Source organism: Hyperolius riggenbachi, chromosome 9 (genome assembly GCF_040937935.1).
Source record: "Hyperolius riggenbachi isolate aHypRig1 chromosome 9, aHypRig1.pri, whole genome shotgun sequence".
Taxonomy (NCBI): Eukaryota; Metazoa; Chordata; class Amphibia; order Anura; family Hyperoliidae; genus Hyperolius; species Hyperolius riggenbachi.
Window position 1 is genome coordinate 245,003,939 of NC_090654.1, and position 19,737 is coordinate 245,023,675.

The window sequence follows — 19,737 nt, forward strand, 5'->3', positions numbered from 1 at the left end:
GCCTGTAGGCACAGATGTCCTGGTACCTTAGATTTCACCCTCCATGAACCTAGAAACCTCCACTAAACTGCACTGCAAGTGTGCTGGCTGGCCCCGCTGTCACTTCTCCCTTACTTGCCTTTCCTGTCATAGGTGGCTACAGATGCTACTTACTATTAGGTAGTCAGAAGTAACCTCAATATGAAATAGCAAGAGGTGCCCCCAAGTATTAGGTAGCTACAGCTGCCCCTGACTGAAGGGAGATCTTGTCAGTGGAATGCCGAGAACAGGGAGCGTTACCTCTTATTTACACTCTCAACAGGACTCTGCATAGGGAAGGTGGGAGGAAGGCACTAGGGGAGATGAGTGGGCTGCCTTTCCATCATCAGGCGCCTGTAGACAAGTGCCTATAGTGCCTTATGGTAAATCCGGCCCTGACTATGAGTGCAGCACCGCTCTACCTGTCGTAGCTACTAATACAGATCTTTTCCATAGTGAAGTAGTAGGTGGCCTGTTCACCTCCATTACTGTAACTTTCAGTTGAAAGCTGGGACTGCATCAATGGTGGATAAATCTGCTGGTTCTCCTTGCCTCCATATACTTAAAGTGAACGAGAAGCGAAGCACCCTCATGTATTTTACCATATATATCAGTAGGAACATTAGAGAAAACACCTACCCTGCTCTCTGTTTCCTCCTTCACTGCTCAGCCTGCTTGTTATCAGCCCCGATAAAATCCATAACTGAGCATTCAGTCTGGCTTTGCTTGGGAATCATTATAGCTGAGATTGTCTTCTCTGGTGTCTTTTCAAGCCCAAGCCTGCCCCCTGCTGGCTGTGCTTTCCTGTTCTACAGGGTGGGCCATTTGTATGGATACACCTTAATAAAATGGGAATGGTTGGTGATATTAATTTCCTGTTTGTGGCGCATTAGTATATGTGAGGGGGAAACTTTTCAAGACGGGTAAGGGCCATGGCGGCCATTTTGAAGTCGGCCATTCTGAATCCAACTTTTGTTTTTTCAATAGGAAGAGGGTCATGTGACACATCAAACTTATTGAGAATTTCACAAGAAAAACAATGGAGTGCTTGGTTTAAACGTAACTTTATTATTTCATGAGTTATTTACAAGCTTCTGACCACTTATAAAATGTGTTCAATGTGCTGCCCATTTGTGTTGGATTGTCAATGCAACCCTCTTCTTCCACTCTTCACACACTGATAGCAACACCGCAGGAGAAATGCTAGCACAGGCTTCCAGTATCCGTAGTTTCAGGTGCTGCACATCTCGTATCTCTACAGCATAGACAATTGCCTTCAGATGACCCCAAAGATAAAAGTCTAAGGGGGTCAGATCAGGAGACCTTGGGGGCCATTCAACTGGCCCACGACGACCAATCCATTTTCCAGGAAACTGTTCATCTAGGAATGCTCGGACCTGACACCCATAATGTGGTGGTGCACTAGCTTTCCGGAAAAACTCAGGGAACGTGCCAGCTTCAGTGCATCAAGAGGGAAACATATCATATCATCATGTAGCAATTTCACGTATCCAGTGGCCTTGAGGTTTCCATTGATGAAGAATGGCCTCCCTATCTTTGTAGCCCATATACCACACCGTCATCTGAAGGCAATTGTCTATGCTGTGAAGATACGAGATGTGCACTACCTGAAACTACGGATACTGGAAGCCTGTGCTAGCATTTCTCCTGCGGTGTTGCTATCAGTGTGTGAGAAAAGGGTTGCATTGACAATCCAACACAATGGGCAGCACATTAAACACATTTTATAAGTGTTCAGAAACTTGTAAATAACTCATGAAAGAATAAAGTTACGTTAAAACCAAGCACACCATTGTTTTTCTTGTGACATTCCCAATAAGTTTGATGTGTCACATGACCCTCTTCCTATTGAAAAAACAAAAGTTGGATTCAAAATGGTTAACTTCAAAATGGCCGCCATGGTCACCACCCATCTTGAAAAGTTTCCCCCATCACATATACTAATGTGCGCAAACAGGAAGTTAATATCACCAACCATTCCCATTGTATTAAAGTGTATCCATATAGCTGTTATGAGATGGGAGGAGCTGCTAAGGTAAGGGTATATTGAAAACCTTTTTCTTTTTATCTATATTAGTCATAAGAGGTTTTTAGAAATTTAGATTTCATTTTGCACACAGCCCACTCATGTCATCTAATGTACCACTGATATAAGCCTTTTCTGCCTGGATAAAATCAACGCCTGGAACTACTGGTGCCCATGTTTGCTTCTTCTGTTTGAATGCATTGAATTATCGCCTAACACGTGGAGGCATGGGGTTTATGACTTTTTCTTGGTTGGCTAGTATTGTCTCCGCATCCAGCTGTGAGTGAGATGGATATCTTTAATCCTTTGTTGAAAATCTTTGTATAGATCCTTTTCATGGAGTGCTTTAGTAAAGAATAAAGGTAATTCTGAGAATCCCCTATAAGGAAATGGACTACTCCAAAATCTGTCAGATGTGTCAGCTTTTTTACAACCTACTGTAAGTGACAGCAACATAGGAAACAAATAATTTATTGTGCATTGTATTTAAATGTACTTTTTACAAAAATGTATTTATTTTCAATTTTACAATTGTTTTGCAATAGTGACCCTTTAAAGGGAACCTAAACTGAGTAAAATTATTTAAAATAAACAAGAAGTACCTGAAAATGAATATTACATACTTACCTTGCTGCCAGTTACTCTCAGAAGCTCACCATTTTCTTCTTACAGTGATCCCTTCCAGTTCTGACAAGATTTTGTCAGAACTGAAATATATCAGTTGCTGTCAGTTATATATCAGTTGCTGTCAGTTATAACTGAGAGGACAACTGATGTGCAAGGTAATGTCCATGTCTCCCTAAGACTCAAGCGGGCGATATTAAAGGGAACCTGAAGTGAGTAAAATTATTTAAAATAAACACATGACGTAGCCGCAAATGAATATTACATACTAACCTCACCGTCCGTTCCTCTCAGAGCCTCACAATTTGCTTTTTACAGTGATCCCATCCAGCTCTGACAATATTTTGTCAGAACTGATGTATACCAATTGCAGTCAGTTATAGATCAGCAGCTGTCATTTACAACTGAATGTACAAGGTAATGTCCATGTTTCCCTATGGCTCAAGTGGTGTGATATTACAGTTTAACAGTGTGCTGACCAGGAAGCTGTTATGGGGTAATGGCCATTTATAATATGGAGGATGGAGAATTTCATTGATCACAGTGGACAAGTCCCGCAGGAGAGGAGAAATAGATTGAGCAGTAAACTACACAGGAGGTAAGTATGACCTGTGTATGGCTATTTTGACTTTTTACTTTCAGTTCAGGTTCTCTTTAAAGAGAACCCGAGGTGGGTTTGAAGAATATTATCTGCATACAGAGGCTGGATCTGCCTATACAGCCCAGCCTCTGTTGCTATCCCAATCCCCCCTAAGGTCCCCCTGCACTCTGCAATCCCTCATAAATTACAGCTACGCTGCTGACAAACAGCTTGTCAGAGCTGGCTGTATTTATCTCTATAGTGTCAGTCTGCTGCTCTCCCCGCCTCCTGCAGAACTCCAGTCACCGCCTGCATCCCTTCCCTCCCTGCTGATTGGAAGGAAGGGACGGGGGCAGGGACCGGAGCTATGCAGGAGGCGGGGGAGCAGCTGAGACTGACACTACATATGTAAACACAGCCTCACAGCATGGCTGTGATTTATGAGGGATTGCAGAGTGCAGGGGGACCTTAGTGGGGTTTGGGATAGCAACAGAGGCTGGGCTGTATAGGCAGATCCAGCCTCTGTATGCAAATAACATTCTTTAAACACACCTCGGGTTCTCTTTAAAGTTTAACAGTGTGCTGATCCGGAAGCTGTTATTGGATCATTGCCATTTTTAATGTGGAAAATTGAGAATTCCATCGATCACAGTGGACAAACAGGATGCAGGAGAGGAGAAAGAGATTGAGAACAGCCTACACGGGAGGTAAGTATGTCGTGTGTATGTTTATTTAAAGGTTTGCTTTAAAGAATAGTAAGTAAAACAAAACATAAACAGGATTTTCAGTACTAGAGCAATGGTTGTCCTTTTTCAGAAATGTAGTTCATTTTTCTATATAAAAGTTTTGGCAAGTTTTAGTCTTTTTCTTTTGCGCGGTCTCCTCGCTCCACTCTTACTGCGCTGTGATTCATGTTAATCTGTCTGTCAGACCATTAGTAATTTAAAAGCTATTTATCACCAGACAACTGCAGACCTGGCAAGCCGGCGATGACGCCCTCCGTATCTCCAGCCTCATAACTGCAGTGGAGGAGACGCTGCTGCGGGCTGACCGGCTTCCCAATGATGGGGGGAACGTTGTCATTTTAAATGAGGTTCAGGTAAGAATCCAGCCGTTGCCTCCTCTGATCTCCTGTCTGCTTATTCCTATGCCTTAGTCAGATGTCTGCAGTATAATTAGTGGCAGTTGTAGGCTGGAGGGTGACCTTTACGTCCTATTTGGCATCTTTCACTTTCCATGTAATATTCAGGCAATGTCTAATTTTTCTAAACGTTCTTTTTTTTTTCTTTAGAAATGTCAAATGATTTAACTTTTAACACTTTACATTTTTATGCAGTAAGTTCTCTTGGGGGTTTTATGTTTTATGTAGAGTAGCAGTTAGGTGTTGGTTCAGCCTGTAGCTTACTGTGTAAGGCAGGGGGTCACACTTAAAGTTAATCTCCGGACTAAAAATCTACTCAGCAGAACTGAAAAGACTTGGTGTTTGTTTAACAGTTTCACAGCGTCAGAACTTTGTTTTTCTTACCAAAGCATCATTTTTAGCTAAGTTCCACTCATCAAAGTTAACTGCCCGGGCTTTTTTTCCCTGATGCTGTGCAAAGCATGATGGGATTTCCTATGTTGTTTTTCATGTTGCCTAGCAACTGGGAGGGGAGATCAGGGCACAGGACAGTTGGAACTGTGTCTCATGCTCCCTGTCACCTCCTTTCAACCAAAAAGATGGCTGCCCTCATGAAATCAAACTATTGGCTGTTCTTTTTAAACAGGGTGGGTAAGAGATCATATTACCTATCTATTTTAATTAACATAACTAATGTAACTTAATGACAGTATGTTTGTTTAGACTGAAGTTTCTCTTTAAGAAAATCTGCAGCATTTTGCCACAGTTAAAAACCGCATGGGAAAACACATGGAATGATTGTTTACGGGGCTGTTGCGTTTTCAGGAGGGATCTGCTTTCTGCATAGCGGAAAAAAAAAACCTTAAGAGACTCTATAACGAAAAAAAGTTCCCTGGGGGGGTTCTTACCCCGGGAGGGGAAAGCCTTAGGGTCTCAATGAGGCTTCCCCATCCCTGTAGCTGCAAGCAATCCAGTGCTGGCTCCCCCGAAGCGTCCCGCAATCCCGGCTCGACAAGCCTGACAAGACTTGATATATTTACCTTCCCTGGCTCCAGCGGGGGCGCTGTTGAGGCACTCAGCACGGAAATAGGCGAAAATAGCCGATCTCTGTCAGGTCCGCTCTACTACGCAGGTGCAGGAGACGTGCGCCTGTGTAGTAAAGCGACCAACAGTGATCGGCTAATTCCGCCTATCTCTGAGTGGAGAGCCGATACTGCGCCGTCGCTGGAGACGGCAAGGTAAATATTTACATCCCCGCTGTTCAGAGGGGCACAGCGAGACCGGCGTGGGACACAGGAGGACGGGGGAAGCCTCGATAGGACCCTGAGGCTTCCCACATCCGAGGTGAGTACCCTCGGATGGGGGAAGTACCAGGGGAACTTTTTTTAGTTACAGGTTTTCTTTAACCTGCACTACATTTCTCCACAACACATGCGTTTTCTCATTGAAATCAATGGGTACTGTAAAATAAAACAAACACATACATTAAATGGAATCCGAAGTGAAAATAAACTTATATTGAATTGTATGTGTAGTACAATACAAGAAATAGAACATTAGTAGCAAAAACAGAGTCTGATATTGTTTCCAGAACAGGAAGAATTAAGAATCTTCAGTTGTTATCTATGCAAATGAGCTGCTCTGAGCGTTGCTACCCAACTTGGGTCAGAGACCGTCCTATTTTCTGAAGCACTTATACATCAAGGAAACAATGAGACACAGCTTTAGATACAATTTTACTGCAGGGGAGTTCAAAGGGTCAATAGCTCTGCTCTGTTTCATAGTTTAAAATACAGTGTGTGGTTTGTAATTGTAAATATGATAGAATGATACAATGTTATAAAACAAAAAAGCTATTTAACTGAAAATAAAAATATGAGATGCTTTTCTTTGCTACTAATTTTCTATTAGTTATTTGTACTATACATACAATTCATTATATCATAAGGTTTTGTTGTTTGTTTGTTTTTTGCTTCTGTGTCACTGTAAAACACACACCAAAAAATACACAGTTGTGCGTCAAAACCCTTACAGGGGAATTGTCTGTGATTCCCGCAGGTGCAAGTGTGATACCTACCTAAGATGTTAGCAGAGATATATTTTTGTGGATATTTTCCAAAGAGAGCCAATTCATTTGAAAAACGCAGATAAAAAGAGATTTTATTAGAATTATTTTGTGAATCAACTTTATTGCCATGTGACTCTGCTTCTGGGTATTCTGTGGTTCAAGTCATTTGCTGTCTTATCTTTTATTTCAATAAAGCTGGCATGTTAAAGGATACCCGAGGTGACATGTGACATGATGAGATAGACATGGGTGTGTACAGTGCCAAGCTCACAAATAACTATGCTGTGTTCCTTTTTTTCTTTCTCTGCCTGAAAGAGTTAAATATCAGGTATGTAAGTGGCTGACTCAGTCCTGACTCAAACAGGAAGTGACTACAGTGTGAACCTCACTGATAAGAAATTCCAACTATAAGACACTTTCCTAGCAGAAAATGGCTTCTGAGAGCAGTAAAGAGATAGATAAAAAGGGTCAATAGTTCATGGATTTTAGCTCTGGCATACTTCAATGAATGTGTCATGGAGCAAAAACAATAAAAGAGGTTAAAACTTAAAAACTAGATTAAAACATAAAATAAAACTGTGGGATATCTTAAAAAATCATTTTTAGCAGAAGGAAGATAGATACAATCGTTTATTTCATTAGTTTATTTTCGCCTCGGGTGTCATTTAAGCCAAACAAAGTCATTTTCTGTCTGTCCCTTCCTATACTAGGCTGACAGTAATGACCTTGTGATATTTGTTTACCACAATTACAGTCTTTAGTTGCATACATGATCATTTTAAAAATTAACCTTAGCAGATGAGTCAGGAAGAGTTTTTAAGAATTCTATTGTAATAATTTTTTTTCTGTGTTTAGCCACTGTATGATGAGATAAAATCCTACATAGAAGGCCTTTCCAGAGTTTCTCCCGACACTGCTGTAAAAGTTAGCGAAGAAAAGACACTGAAAGACGATTATGAAAATGGGATGGGAAAAACTGTAAGTTGTAAATGTCGTTCTATTTAAAGTGATGGTTAAAGAGTACCTGTAGTGAAAAAAGCGACCAAAATGGGTACTTAGGTAGAGGGAAACCTCTGGATAATTAGGGTGGACAGCATCGCCCCCCCCCCCCCCCCCTCAGCATTTCAGCGCTTGAACACACCGAAGTCCGTTGACCACACTGTGCAGGTGGTGAAGGATCATGCTCTTTGTTTATAGTGCAGTATAGCCGTGGTCGTTCTCGCTCCTAGCATGGTTGGTGGATATATAATTGGAGGAAGAGTGAAGCTCAATCTTGAGCGGTCACATAAAAACTTGTATTTTAGCAATAGATAGATTAATTGAATTTAAATTTCTCTTTAGAAGTTTTGTCACCCTGCATCAGCTGCACAAACTAAACCCTTTATTACCCAATAAGTGTAAAAGATGTGGCCAGGATAGTGCTATCTGATTTGGAATGCCTGGACATCCAAATATACCGGAATTGCAAAAATTGTATAACCTCTCAGTTGACCTGAAATTAATTTGATTACTGCTGGGTCTGTTTGACCATTTATCCCTTTCTGACTCCCACGTTGCCACAGTGCAGTGTTTGTTATGTTTTGCCAGTAAGCAAATAAGATGTAAAGGGAACCTAAACTGGGAAGGATATGGATTTTTCTTTTTAGAGTACTGTAATACCAGTTGCCTGACTCTTCTGCTGATCCTGTGTCTCTTATACTTCTAGCCACAGCCCCTGAACAAGCATGCAGATCAGGCGCTCTGACTGAAGTCAGACTGGATTAGCTGCATGCTTGTTTTAGGTGTGTGATTAAGCTTATACTGCAGCCACATAGACCAGCAGGGCTCCCAAGTAACTGGTATTGTTTAAAAGAAAACATCCATATCCCTCTCCGTTAAGGTTCCCTTTAAATGTAATCAAAATAGACCACCTAGAAAAAGTCAATCTCCGCCCCTCTCTGTGACGGAAGACTGAGAGGGGCGGGTAGAGGCGGCGATCGGCAGCGATTGACTCCAGTAGAGGAGGAGCTACAGCGCAAAGGTCTGCCTCTTTCAGGAAGCGTTCCCCGGATATTCCCCCGGGGATTGGGGGGGGGGGGGGGGGAGTATAAAGCCCTCGTTTTGCCGCAGGGATGCAGCGATTCATATTTTCTCTTCAGTCTCTCTTTAATCAAAACATAGGTTTGATAGAGCAGCCTGGCCACATTTGAAGAGGGTTGGATTTGTCTTTGTTTTGTTATACTATGGGTGTTTTCTCATAGCCGGTTTCCTCTCTGTTGTGAGATGTACTTCTTTTGTTCATTGTATATGTAAAATTTGAATAAAATGAACCTTTTAAAAAAAATACCCTTCCAGGCACAAGATATCCAATTTGGCAGTGGTCAGTCCATGGCTCCCACCAGTGAAGATGTCCCAGCTATACAAGCTGTTAGTTCTACTGAAGAACCAGAAACCACGCTGGAAGGGCCTCCACCTTTCTATGCACAGTTCCAGCAGGAGATGCAACAGATCCTGTCCAACGTTTCACTCATGGGTGGAGATTCCGCTCAAGCAGAGAACACTTTGGCAAAATGCGTTAGTCGTATTCAGGTACTGATTGTTTCAGTCTTTTGTTCTTTTTCAGTTGTCAGCTGTCAACAACAAGGGCACGGCTTCGGGATAGCATACAAAGAACTATCTGGTCATGGCAGCCACCAGACTCACTCTTCCATGTTTATAGTTCAATCTGACCTCTTAAAGCAAACACGAAGCAAAAAAACTTATGATATAATGAACTGTATGTGTAGTAGGGATAATAGAACATTAGTAGCATGTTTTATTTTCAGTTATGTAGCTATTATTTTTAATAACATTTCATCATACTGTGACAGTTGTAGTTATAAAACCACACTTTGGCCTCAATTCACTAAGCGTAACTCCTGTCTTTAATAACTCTTCAAAGCTGTTTTACAGTTATCACCATGGTGATGTAATTGTGCTAACTGTAAAACAGCTCTGAAGAGTTATTAAAGACAGGAGTTACGCTTAGTGAATTGAGGCCATTGTCTTTTAAACAGAATCTGTACTCTAAAATTCTTACAATAAAAAGCATACCATTCGATTTATTATGTTCTCCTGGGCCCCTCTGTGCTGTTTCTGCCCTGGCAATCCTGGCTTGTAATTGCCAGTTTTAGGCAGTGTGGCTTGTAATTGCCAGTTTTAGGCAGTGTGGCTTGTAATTGCCAGTTTTAGGCAGTGTTTACAAACAAAAGACATGGCTTCTAACTAGAGTGTGATAGGCTGAGAGTAGCTCAGTCTCTGACTCATACAGAGCTTGGAGAGGGTGTGTATAGCTTCTGCCAATGACAAGCAGTGCAGCACATTCCATACATTCCAGCCTCAGCCGACAGAAGAGAGAAGATTAGATCATATAACAGAGATAACACAGCCACTGTGCAACTAGAAAAGGCTGCAGTAAGCCAGACCACATTAGAACAGGTATAGGAACTTATAGGATAGAAGAAATAAGGCTGAAAATGTTGTTAGAGTCTCTTTAAGCTATTAAACAAAGCAGAAATAATGACCCTTTGAACTTTACTGCAGCAAAACCGTATCTCAGGCTGTCTCTCACTGTTTCTTGGCTGTTTAAGTGCTTCAGGAAACAGGACTATATTCCACCCAAGTTGGTCGAATAGCTCAGAGAAGCTCTTTTGCACAGATAACTACTGACGTTTTTTTTACTCTTCCTGTACTGGAAAGCAATATGAGACTTTTTTCTTTGCTACTAACGTTTTATTTCTTAGCTGTACTGTACATACAATTTATTAAAGCGGACCTGAACTAAGAACGTCCTCTCTGTTCTAAAAGATACCCAACAATATAATAACCTTTAAACAAAAAACATTTCTTTGTTACAGCTGATACAAATCCTGCAATACGTCTGCAGAGTTTCCTGATTTATGGATGCAGACATATTGTTAACATTGTGTGCTTTCAAATGAAATCTGCCATCTCTGCCGTGGCAGTCATGTGACACAGGAGAGATCAAAGTACAACGTGTGATTAGACACAAATGAAGGGGTATTAAAAAGGCTTAAAGTCTCTAAATATATACAGGGTGCATTTCTCTATGTTTTCCTTCTGTCCTGTGCAAGAGTTCAGGTCCACTTTAAAGAGAACCCGTGGTGGATCTTCAGGGTGGTGGGGGGGTATACATGGGGCACAGAGGCATGCCCTCTGCCTAATGACATAGCTTTGCCCCCCCCCCCCCGAAACCGCCGCTCTCTCTGCCCCCGCCGTGCTATAGCCCCCTAAAGTTTAGCGACAAGATTTGTCACTCTGCACGCTATGAGAGACACACAGGCTCTCAGTGCAGCATTATGACCTAGGTCACATCATCAGATCATTGCGGCCCGTGGGGAGCGGCGTTTTTTGCGGTTACTTGATCTGCTCAGCCCTGCGAATCAGGTAGCCTACTTTTTTTTTTTTTCTTTTTTTTTTTAGCCCACCTTGGGCTCTCTTTAAGGTTTTTTTTTTCACTTCAGGTTTGATTTAAGTATGTCATACTTTAAAGGTAATGTCCAAGCAAAATAAAAAAATGAGTTTCACTTACCTGGGACTTCTACCAGCCCCATGCAGCCATCCTGTGCCCTCGTAGTCACTCACTGCTGCTCCAGTCCCCCGCTGGCACGCATTGCGTACATTTTTACGCATTCCCGCGAATGCAGGAACATTAACACATACATTTTTACGCGTTACTGGTTCAATGCGTACATTTTTACGCATTGAACCAGTAATGCGTAAAAATGTATGCGTTAATGTTTCTGCACTAGCGGGAATGCGTAAAAATGTACGCAATGCGTCCTGCCGACCTCAAAGGTCAGCTGCCAGCGGGGGACTGGAGCAGCAGTGAGTGACTACGAGGGCACAGGATGGCTGCATGGGGCTGGTAGAAGCCCCAGGTAAGTGAAACTCATTTTTTTATTTTGCTTGGACATTCCCTTTAATCTGCAGATGATAAGCAGGAAAGCACCTACAGCCCACTGACTATATCCATTGCACTGTCCCATAGCACTATATGTAATGGCCGTGTTTAGCTGACAAACTTTGGTGAAACGTGTTCTTAAAAAGCATTAAAGGGAGTTTGGAGCGACGTTGTGTAGATAGGGAATAATAACCTGATGCTCGGTTGCAAGTAATCTTCCTGTGAGTCAGATTTTTGTCCAACAGAGATCTTTTATTCCGGAGCCAAAGATCTTTTTTTTGCTGTAAACAGCAAAAATGGCTCAGCAAAGCATTGACCCCCTAAGACACATTTGATTGGAGAATCTAGTTGGTTGCTTTGGTCTAGATCTTAAATTTTTATCGCAGGCATTTTTACTGAAGGCCCCCTTTTTTTACAATGTCCATTTTTTTACTTCAAGTCACTTATCTTCTAAGCACTATTATTGGTTGTGCTAGTTTTTGAGACTTCATAGTTTTGAAACTGCTAAAAAGACATTTGGCTGTGGTACACTGAGGGCACAAGGGGACACTGATGACACATTGGGGGGAGGGGGGGGGGGGGGGCTGGATCAGAGCTGGCACAGAGTGACATTGAAGGCATGATGGAATAGAAGTGACACAGAGGGGGCACAAGGGGGCCTAGAGGAGGTACAGAGATGGCACATTGTTTCCACTTATGGACAGATTCAGGCTAAGAACTAACCTACTGTCCCTAGCATATTCATAACTTTTTTTTTTTTTTCTAATCTATAATGAGCATAGCAGAAAGGGTGGTTTAGCTGCAAAAAAATGCAGCCTTACCCTAAGCCAGGCATGTCAGACTCCAGTCCTTCGAGGGCCAAGATTCTCACACATTTTTGGCACAGCTCAAGCTAATTGATGAGACTGAATCAGGAAAGGTGTGGTTCATCAGGTAGAACATGTTTCTTAATTCCTCTGTCCATCCTAAACACCGGCATGGATGTGGCCCTCGAGAACTGGAGTTGGATAGCTGTGGCCTAAACAGACACAAGATGACATAAACCGCTTCAGGACCACAAGCTTCTCCCCCCCCTAGTGACCAGGTTATTTTTTACTAATTAGGCCACTGCAACTTTATGGCCTAGCTGCAGGGCCGTACAACTCAGCACACAAGTGATCCCCCCCCCCCCCCCCCCCTCTTTTCTGCCCACCAACAGAACTTTCTGATCCCTGCCGGAATGTTTATGTATTTTATTTTTTTTATTATTATTATTATTTATGTTTTTTTTTTAAATAACTATTTTTTTTTCTTATCCCCTCCCTCCCCCCACTAGCCAATCACAGTGAACAGCTGTCATAGGCATCAGCCTATAACAGCCGATCGCTCTCTTGCCTCCCAGGGTCCCCAGTACATCGCTGCTGTAGATCGCAAAGCTGTACAATGTAAATAGACGGCCGTCTAACAGTCTCCTAGCAGCGATCACCACTGGGAGACTGATGAGAGAGGGGAGCTCCGTCATTCAACCAGAGATGCCTGTGCATCGGTGCGCACGATCCCCTGCAAAACCAGGACTTCATGCCATGGCGTTGAGCAGTCCTGGGGTTGCCGCCGCGTCCATGCCCATTGGCGTGGAGCAGTCGTTAAAAGGTTCAAGTGAACCCGAGGTAAGAGTGATATGGAGGCCATCATATTTGTTTCCTTTCAAGCAATACCAGTTGCCTGGCAGCCCTACTGATCTATTTGGCTGCAGTAGTTTCTGAATAACACCAGAAACAAGCATGCGGATAATCTTTGTCAGAAACACCTGATCTGCTTCCTGCTTGTTCAGGCACTGCGGCTGTAAGTATTAAAGGCAGAGGATCAGCAGGGCTGCCAGGCAACTGGTAGAAATAAACATGGCAGCCTCCATGTAACGCTCACCTGTGGTTCACTTTAAACTTACACACATCAGTACTGTAGGGTGGGGGTGATCTCTGCAGAGAGCTTATGCCTGCACTGCAGAAATATGCTGCCTACGGGTATAGCTATACTTTAAATTATCCCCCTGCTCTTAAGTTAAAACAGTAGAGGGAATGTGGAGGCTCTTTGTGTAACATTTTCTGCACTTAAATTAATTAGGTGTTCATATTACGCTTCTTTTTAAACCCTTGAGCTGCTGGAGATGAGATGGAAGTAAGTATTTTTTCTATGTTAACAGTCAGTGACTCATCAAACATTTCATGTAACCTGTCCTGTTTCTATATACCAGGGGTGTCAGACTCATTCAAGTAAGGGTCTAAAATCTAAAACATAGTTTAAATCCTGGGCCAAATTGTTTATTAAGATTTAGCATTTACTGGACAGTCTCAAACTAAGTGGCGTAACTGTAGTGATCATGGGGCGCCTGCTTCCCCCCTTCTGCAGAGTAGCGCAGTGGAGCTGGTACCTCTGGCTCCTGAGGCATGTCACGTGATCGGAACCTGGAGGTATGGAAGCCCAGAGCATGAGAACACATGAGACACAATGCATCACTGAAGTAGGTAAATATTCCTCTGCTCCACTGCACTACTCCATACCTCTTAACTGTTTGAGATAATTTAATTTATACAAATTCTAAAACAAAACTTTATGGTATGCATAATGAGGGGTGTTGTGGGTGTGTGTCTTAAAGAGAACCCGAGGTGGGTTTTAAAAATCCTATTTGCACACAGAGGCTGGGTCTGCACATAATGCCCAGCCTCTGTTGCTATATCGTTCTCCCCCAGACACCCCCCCCAAGCTCTGCTGGCACCCATAAATCAAATCGCCGTGCTAGTGTCGCTAGCCGGCTGTTTACATGGCCACTGTCACTCTCGCTGCCTCTGTGTGCATTTAGGATTTTTAAAACCCACCTCGGGTTCTCTTTAAGACACACACCCACAACACCCCTTATTATGCATACCATAAAGATTTGTTTTATAATTCAAACCACACTGGTCCTTTCTATCTTGGTTCATTTTCCCTCATAAGAACATTTGAAAATAAGAAATACAGCACGCTGGCGTAGTGGTTAGCGCTTTTGCCTTACAACGCTGGGTCCCTGGTTCGAATCCCAGCCAAGTCAACATCTGCAAGTTGTTTGTATGTTCTTCTTGTGCCTGTGTGGGTTTCCTCTGGGTACTCCGGTTTCCTCCCACATCCCAAAAACATACAGGTAATTTAATTGGCTTCCCCTAAATTGGCCATACACTACCATACATACACTACACGATACAAACATAGACGTAAGACTATAGCAGGGATTAAATTGTGAGCCCCTCTGAGGGACAATTAGGTGACAAGACAATATACTCTGTATATGTTGGCGCTATATAAATACTAAATAATAAAAAAAAATATATCAAGTTAAAGGATGGGAATAAGCTTCAGAGTCAATTAAACACATTTTAGTAGAAAAATCCATGTATTTACTTGGATATTTACAACAGTGCTGAAAAAGGGACACATAAGGAAGAAAGAAGGACAGGGGGATTGGTTCCCAAAGAGGATCTGTCCCTCCCAAAGAGGGACAGTTGGGAGCTATGCACTATTCTGCTATGTGGGTAGATGTTCCTGGGGAAGGGGGGTTGGGATCTCAGGAGGGGGGCCCATGCTAATTCTGTTGGAAGAGGGGGGGGCACCGGTGAGCTTCTTTGAATAGTTAGGCCATTTTCTGCCGTTCATTTACAGCTTACAATGATAGACATTTGAAGCTCTCGAAAGCCACATAAAATGGCAAGGAGGGCCATATCCGGCCCTCGAGCCTTGAGTTTGACACCTGTGTTTTATACAATAAAGGCCTCCTAACTGGCACATTGTCAGGAGGTGAAATACACTGAAGATAACTTAACAAGCAGGATATTGAAGTCATTCTTCTGAGTGGCCAGATTCCATTTCCTAAGTCATTGGAGATGTATACGGTAGGGGAATGTTGGCTCATAGTGAGTGATGACTCTAGCTAGCTAGATATGTGTTGGGACTTGGATTATTGGTCCACTATGTGTATAAGTGACAGGTGTAATATAAAAGCAACACCACATAATATCTGCTTTGTAGCAATCAGATCAATTCTGCCCATGCTAATTCAGGTCATACACGTTGTCTGCCTCCTCTTGGCTGTCATCTTCCATCTTAAAGGGAACCAATATTGAGGAGAACATGAAGGCTGCTCTCTTAAAGCCGACCCAAAGTCAGGGGGATATGGAGGCTGACATATTTTTCCTTTTACACAGTACCAGTTGCTTGGCAGCCCTGCTAATATCTTTGGCTGCAGTAGTGTCTGAAACGAGCACGGTGCTGATCCAGTCAGACTTCAGCCAGAGCACCTGATCTGCATGCTTGTTCTGGGTCTAATTATTTATTGTATTTATAAAGCACCAACCAGATCACACAGCACAGTATTAGTACAAGATAATGCTTAGTCAGTCACTAGATGGGAGCATGGAGAATAGGCAAGTCGAGTTGATTTAGATCCATAGGATGGGTGTACGGTAATGGAGGTGCATGAACAAGTAGGAGACATAAGGAGGAGGGCCCTGCCCAAAGGCTTACAATCTAGAGGGGCTGTGGCTAAAAGTATTAGAGGCAGAGGATCAGAAGGACTGCCAGGCAATCTGCATTGTTTATAGTAAATAAATTTGGCAGCCTCCACACCCCTCTCACTTCATGTGTGCTTTAAGCTAACCATATATTTAGAGATGCTCTTTTGTAGCTTACATATAGCTTTATAGAGCCATCCATGCCTTTTCCTGACAGCTGTTTATGACTCTTTAGTCCACATCAATAAACGATCTTGAATCTGTGGCTTGCCTGTGGTGAGGGATTGTTGTCTGTGAGGAACACAGCTTTGTATGCAGTTTTGTTTCTGAATTCATAGCTGTTGTTAGAGCATTTTATTCCATCCTGGCTTTGTGTGTTTGTGTTGGGATGTGTGTACAGTAAATCTGACTGATTATTGACTATTAGTGACTTCATGTTTTGCAGCACATTTGTGCAGAGGAAGATGGTGAACTGGCGTCTGAACTGAGTCCAGAAGAATCACATATGGCAGTTTTGGAGATGAAAATTAGCAGCTTTAGAAAGCAGCCGCCTAAATTAAATGTGATGGAACTGGAGCAAGAAATTCAAGATTTAGAGGTATATTGTTTAACCTAAAAAATGTGAATTTCAGAAATGATTTGAAAGTATTTAAGTACCCTGTGGGGTGTTTCTTTTCTTTTCTTTTTTGTATTTTTCAACCAGCACCCAAGGCTGGATTTACAACTCAGGAGTCTGTAGGCAGAGGGGGGTGGGACCACAGGCTAGCAACTGAACTGTGTGCGGCTGGGAGACGCGATTGTGGGCGGGCCGTGGTGCTGACAGGGACTGCACTCCCAGGTTTTGAATCACAAAATAGGGATATTCAGAGACCTGCCTTTGCAGTATAAGGCGCTTGTAGGCACGTGCCTACAGTGCCTTATGCTAAATCTGGCCCTGGCAGCACCCCAAGAATTGCTGCAGTTTTACATTAGCAATCCGACACCACCCAGAAATCTGTATTATGCTCTTTTTATTACAGTTGAGTCATCTCAGTACAACATGTAAACAGCGACGTTTTGGAGTCCACCTCCTTTATCAAGCTATGCTGCATCTAAAATAACATCAATTCCACAACTTCTTTATGTATCAAGACTAAACCAGAGACTGGCCAATCACATTCAGTCAGGTCCAGGTTGTGTCATTTACGAATCACAATACTCTACGTTTCTGTGAAAGCTTTTAGGGAATGCCAAGGCCAGTAAATACTTACGTATTATTGATTTGCCGGAATGTAAGCTATAGCTTCTGAGTTACAAGTTCAGGACAGGATTTCAGGGGCTGCACGTTGGGCTCTGTATGTAGAGTTGACCACTACTGGCCCAGTGCTAGCATTTGAGAAGTTTTATACGATCTCCCTTCATATCTAAGTAGGGTTGATGCAACGCTTGTTGCGCCTCTAGTGCGAGAGTGTTACCATAGCAATGCACATAAACAGTGTACAGTATGGTAGTAGTGCAGTGTGTGTTACGCTACCCCGGTACCATGCGCACAATGTTTACACGCATTGCTATGGCAATGTTTGTGTGACATCGGCACAACGAGCATTACTAGGCTCAGTACAGGCCGGTAACATTGCCACGTGATGTGCGATGTTACCAGGGCCAATTGTCCATAACTTGGCTTTTGAATAAAAACTTGTCTTATGAAGGTCAATACTTTCAGGCCATATTTACACTTAATGCATTGCATTGAGTTGTGTCGCATGGCATCCCATTTGCCAAAATGGGATGCAATGCAATGCATTAAGTGTAAATATGGCCTTAATGTCTTGAAAGGAAAAAAGAGATATGATGAAATTGCATGAAATTGCATCCAAGCCTAACAAACCAACTGTTGGCAACTTACAGGTCCGCACTAAGACGTATTATATTTTTTGAAGTTATCTTTCTTTCTGTTCATTTCTTCTCTGTTAAAAGCTTTACAGATCCTTCATACTTAAGAGCTTAATTCCATATTCCTTTTTTCCTTACATTTTATACTTTAGAAACTTCATATTGACATCTCACAACTCAGATTTCAAGAGTCTACTTCTGAAGGCAAGGCACGAAATGAAGTCAGGCAAAGCTTGGAGCTTTTACTGTCGAAGCGTGAAGATCTTCTCAATGAAGTGGCCTCATTGCGAACAGAAAAGAAAATAATATTCCAAACACTTAAACGTTTCCAGGATGCTCTGCGCACTGCTAAACAGTCATACCAAAAGTTGTGTAAGGACAAGGAAAGTCTAAAAATGTAAGTAGCGATCACCTTCGTGTTACGTATGAGAAGAACACGTATTGACCGTTTTGACCAAGATACCTTAGATTTCGCTTTTCAGAGTGGATAAAGTCTACCTGCTATTCGTGAGGGGCAGCTCAGTGGTTGTTAGTGGTGAACAAAACCTTCCCCTAATGGTAAATCTCCACTGACCCAAACCTAAGCCAATCAAAGCCCTGAAATTGTCTATATGACAACTGTGAAAAATTAAAAAGACTGCAAAAGGAAAAACACCAGAAGAAAATATATTATAGTGTGTATTATTGTATTACAATGGGAACACAAGTCAGTTATATCATGGTATGATGTTGGCATTCCGACCAGATGAATGATGATGAGCCTCTATTACAAAAATGTTTTGCCTGAAGAACAATTTTCAGACAGGGAGACTCAATGCTTGCTGGGATGTTCCCGCCTGTCACCCTCCCATTCCCTCCTCTTTACCACCCTATTCACACCCCTTAAAGAGACACTGAAGCGGAAAAAAAATGATATCATGAATTGGTTGTGTACTACGGATAATTACTAGAACATTGGTAGCAAAGAAAATATTCTCATATTTTTATTTTCAGTTATATAGCTTTTTTTAATAACATAATTCTCTAATATTTGCAGTTTACACATTACTCAGCATTCTAAATGTTTTTACAGAACAGGCAGTAAACTTTTGACCTGTCCTGAACTGCTCTCTTAAAGAAAAACACAATACAGTTGAGATAACCTAATCAGAAGTCAGAGCTCTCTGCGACTTTCAAAGTCGTGGAGCTCAATGGCTGCAGAGATAACAGCTGGAGTTTCTTAACTCTTCCTGTACTGGAAAACAAATATTAGACTTATGTCTTTGCTCCTAATGCTTTATTTCTGGTACTACACAACCAATTCATTATAACATATATTTTTTTCGCTTTAGTGTCTCTTTAAGAGGAGGGAATGGGAGGGTGATTGGAGGGAACATTGCAGCAAGCCTGCCTCTTCCTGTCTGGAAAATTTGACTTCAGGCAAAAGTCCATTTATTCAAGTAGTGATTACTGGGGCCAAGGGGAACAAGGAAAGGAACTGCCAATGCACAGAGGTATGTGGATCCAGCATGAACATACCTCTGTGTTATATTAGGTAACTAATGAAAGTCAATGGAGTAAGTTCCATTAAATGGGAATCTTTGCATGCGGTTCAATGCAGAAAAAAATATAGATTGCATGCTGCAGATTTCTGCACCAGGCTTCCGTTTCCCATGTATTGATTGTTAGATGCATACAGTGGGGTGCAAAAGTTTGGACAACCTTGTTAATCGTTGTGAATTTCCTGTATAAATTGTTGTTTGTTACGATAATGTCAGTTAAATATATCATATAGGGGACACACTCAGTGATAGTTGACAAGTGAAATGAAGTTTATTGGATTTACAGAAAGTGTGCAATAATTGTTTAAAGCTAATGGGAACCGGGTTGTAAAAAAAAAGTCAGATACTCACCTAAGGAGAGGGAGGCTCTGGGTCCCATAGAGCAATCCCTCTCCTCTCCCGGTGCTC

At 42.2% G+C, this 19,737-nt stretch overlaps 1 protein-coding gene across 7 annotated transcripts in view; it reads left to right on the forward strand.

Moving 5' to 3' along the window:
- SYNE2 (spectrin repeat containing nuclear envelope protein 2) overlaps positions 1-19,737 on the forward strand; it is a 573,116-nt gene that overhangs the window by 226,048 nt on the left and 327,331 nt on the right. For all 7 annotated transcript variants that reach the window (XM_068254236.1, XM_068254237.1, XM_068254238.1 and 4 more), the window contains 5 exons: positions 4,233-4,368; positions 7,313-7,435; positions 8,792-9,025; positions 16,362-16,514; positions 17,941-18,185. In XM_068254236.1, coding sequence (XP_068110337.1) covers positions 4,233-4,368; positions 7,313-7,435; positions 8,792-9,025; positions 16,362-16,514; positions 17,941-18,185 — 891 coding nt within the window. The remainder of the gene's footprint in view (positions 1-4,232; positions 4,369-7,312; positions 7,436-8,791; positions 9,026-16,361; positions 16,515-17,940; positions 18,186-19,737) is intronic.